The sequence below is a fragment of the Psammomys obesus genome, unplaced genomic scaffold (genome assembly GCF_907164565.1).
Source record: "Psammomys obesus unplaced genomic scaffold, mPsaObe1.curated_primary_1811, whole genome shotgun sequence".
Lineage (NCBI taxonomy): Eukaryota > Metazoa > Chordata > Mammalia > Rodentia > Muridae > Psammomys > Psammomys obesus.
Window position 1 is genome coordinate 10,275,975 of NW_026590663.1, and position 1,234 is coordinate 10,277,208.

Here is a 1,234-nt window from a genome sequence, read left to right on the forward strand (position 1 = left end):
TTGTTTTTAACCAAATAACTAATGTTGTGACTGTATAGGTGTCCTGCAGAGAGTTGACCCCAGCTCAGACTCTGACACATGGGCTGGTGACTCTCTCCTCTATAGGTGACCTGTTCACGCATTTGTGCACTGGGTTAGGCTACTAACATTGAGTAGTTTCTGGATGCTCAGACCAAGTCTGCTGCTCTACACTGGGGAGAGAGTGGATAAAACTCAAACTGCCCCCAGTGGCTAAGGCTGCTTCTGGATAAATGCTTCCACAAGGCTTCAGGCTGTCAACGTCTGTCACCACAGATCATAGGGCAGAGCACAGAGCAATGCTCAGAGAGCTAGGCACCTCCATTGGTTGGTCCGAGTTGAGAGACTAAGCTGCCCCCCCCCCCCCCCGCACTGACTATGGCTGTTATACGTGGCAGCTGTCCTCTGGCACAAAATGGGCTGTACATCTTGTTAAATGGTCAGAAGTTTCTTCCTTTAAAAAGTTTACTTGGGAAGGGCAGAGAACCATGGCAGCTATGGCTGCTGTGTGCAGTGCTGTTGAAGAAGAGCTTGACAACCGTGGCTGTCTGCCTCACAGAGCTCACGCGGTTACAGTGCTGTGGAGAAGACGTTGCTCACAGTATAAACAGGTAGCCAGCAATAAGGACCTGACAATTCTATATCCTTATAGGGAAAACCCCTACAAGGAGCCTCTTAAGAAGTGTGTCTTGTTCGAGGAACATGTAGATTATAAGAATATACAGCTTCTGTCCCAGTTTATTTCTCCATTCACTAGATGCATTTCTGGAAGGCACATAACAGATCTTTGTGGAAAGAAACAGACAGAAATTTCAAAGGCCATTAAGAGAACTCAGAAAATGAGGTTTATGCAAGTGACATACAAGGATCCTGCATATCTCAAAGACCCTAAAGTTTGTAACATCAGATACCAGAATAAATTTTGAAAAGTTACTATCAATAAACCTGTAAGTGCTTATGCCAGCACTGACCCAAATTAACTCGAGAAAAAAGGAAAAAGGTTTATTTGTTTTTATTTTATGTGCATGAGTGTGTGCCTGCATGTATGTGTGAGCACCACATGATGTAATACACACAGAGCCCAGAAGAGTCACCAAAGGCTCTGAGCCACCATCCAGAGCTCTTAACTGCTGAGTCATCTCTCCAGTCCCCAAACAGCAAGAGTTTTAGAAGACTTCATTATAAAGTGGTTCTCCTCCCTACAGCCCTACTGTAT

The 1,234-nt window shown here is 45.0% G+C and overlaps 1 protein-coding gene across 1 annotated transcript; it reads left to right on the forward strand.

Moving 5' to 3' along the window:
* Positions 1-506: 506 nt before the first annotated feature.
* On the forward strand, positions 507-861 carry LOC129677529 (28S ribosomal protein S18c, mitochondrial-like). Its single transcript, XM_055608154.1, has 2 exons — positions 507-739; positions 798-861. The coding sequence occupies exons 1-2, from the start codon at positions 507-509 to the stop codon at positions 859-861; spliced, it is 297 nt and encodes a 98-aa protein (XP_055464129.1).
* Positions 862-1,234: the final 373 nt, after the last annotated feature.

Excerpts from the sequence above, each read along its gene's own strand:
- LOC129677529 (XM_055608154.1), top strand. The coding sequence starts at position 507 with ATGGCAGCTATGGCTGCTGTGTGCAGTGCTGTTGAAGAAGAGCTTGAC. Across the intron at positions 740-797 it reads CATGTAGATTATAAGAATAT|ACAGATCTTTGTGGAAAGAA; the intron begins ACAGCTTCTGTC and ends GGAAGGCACATA.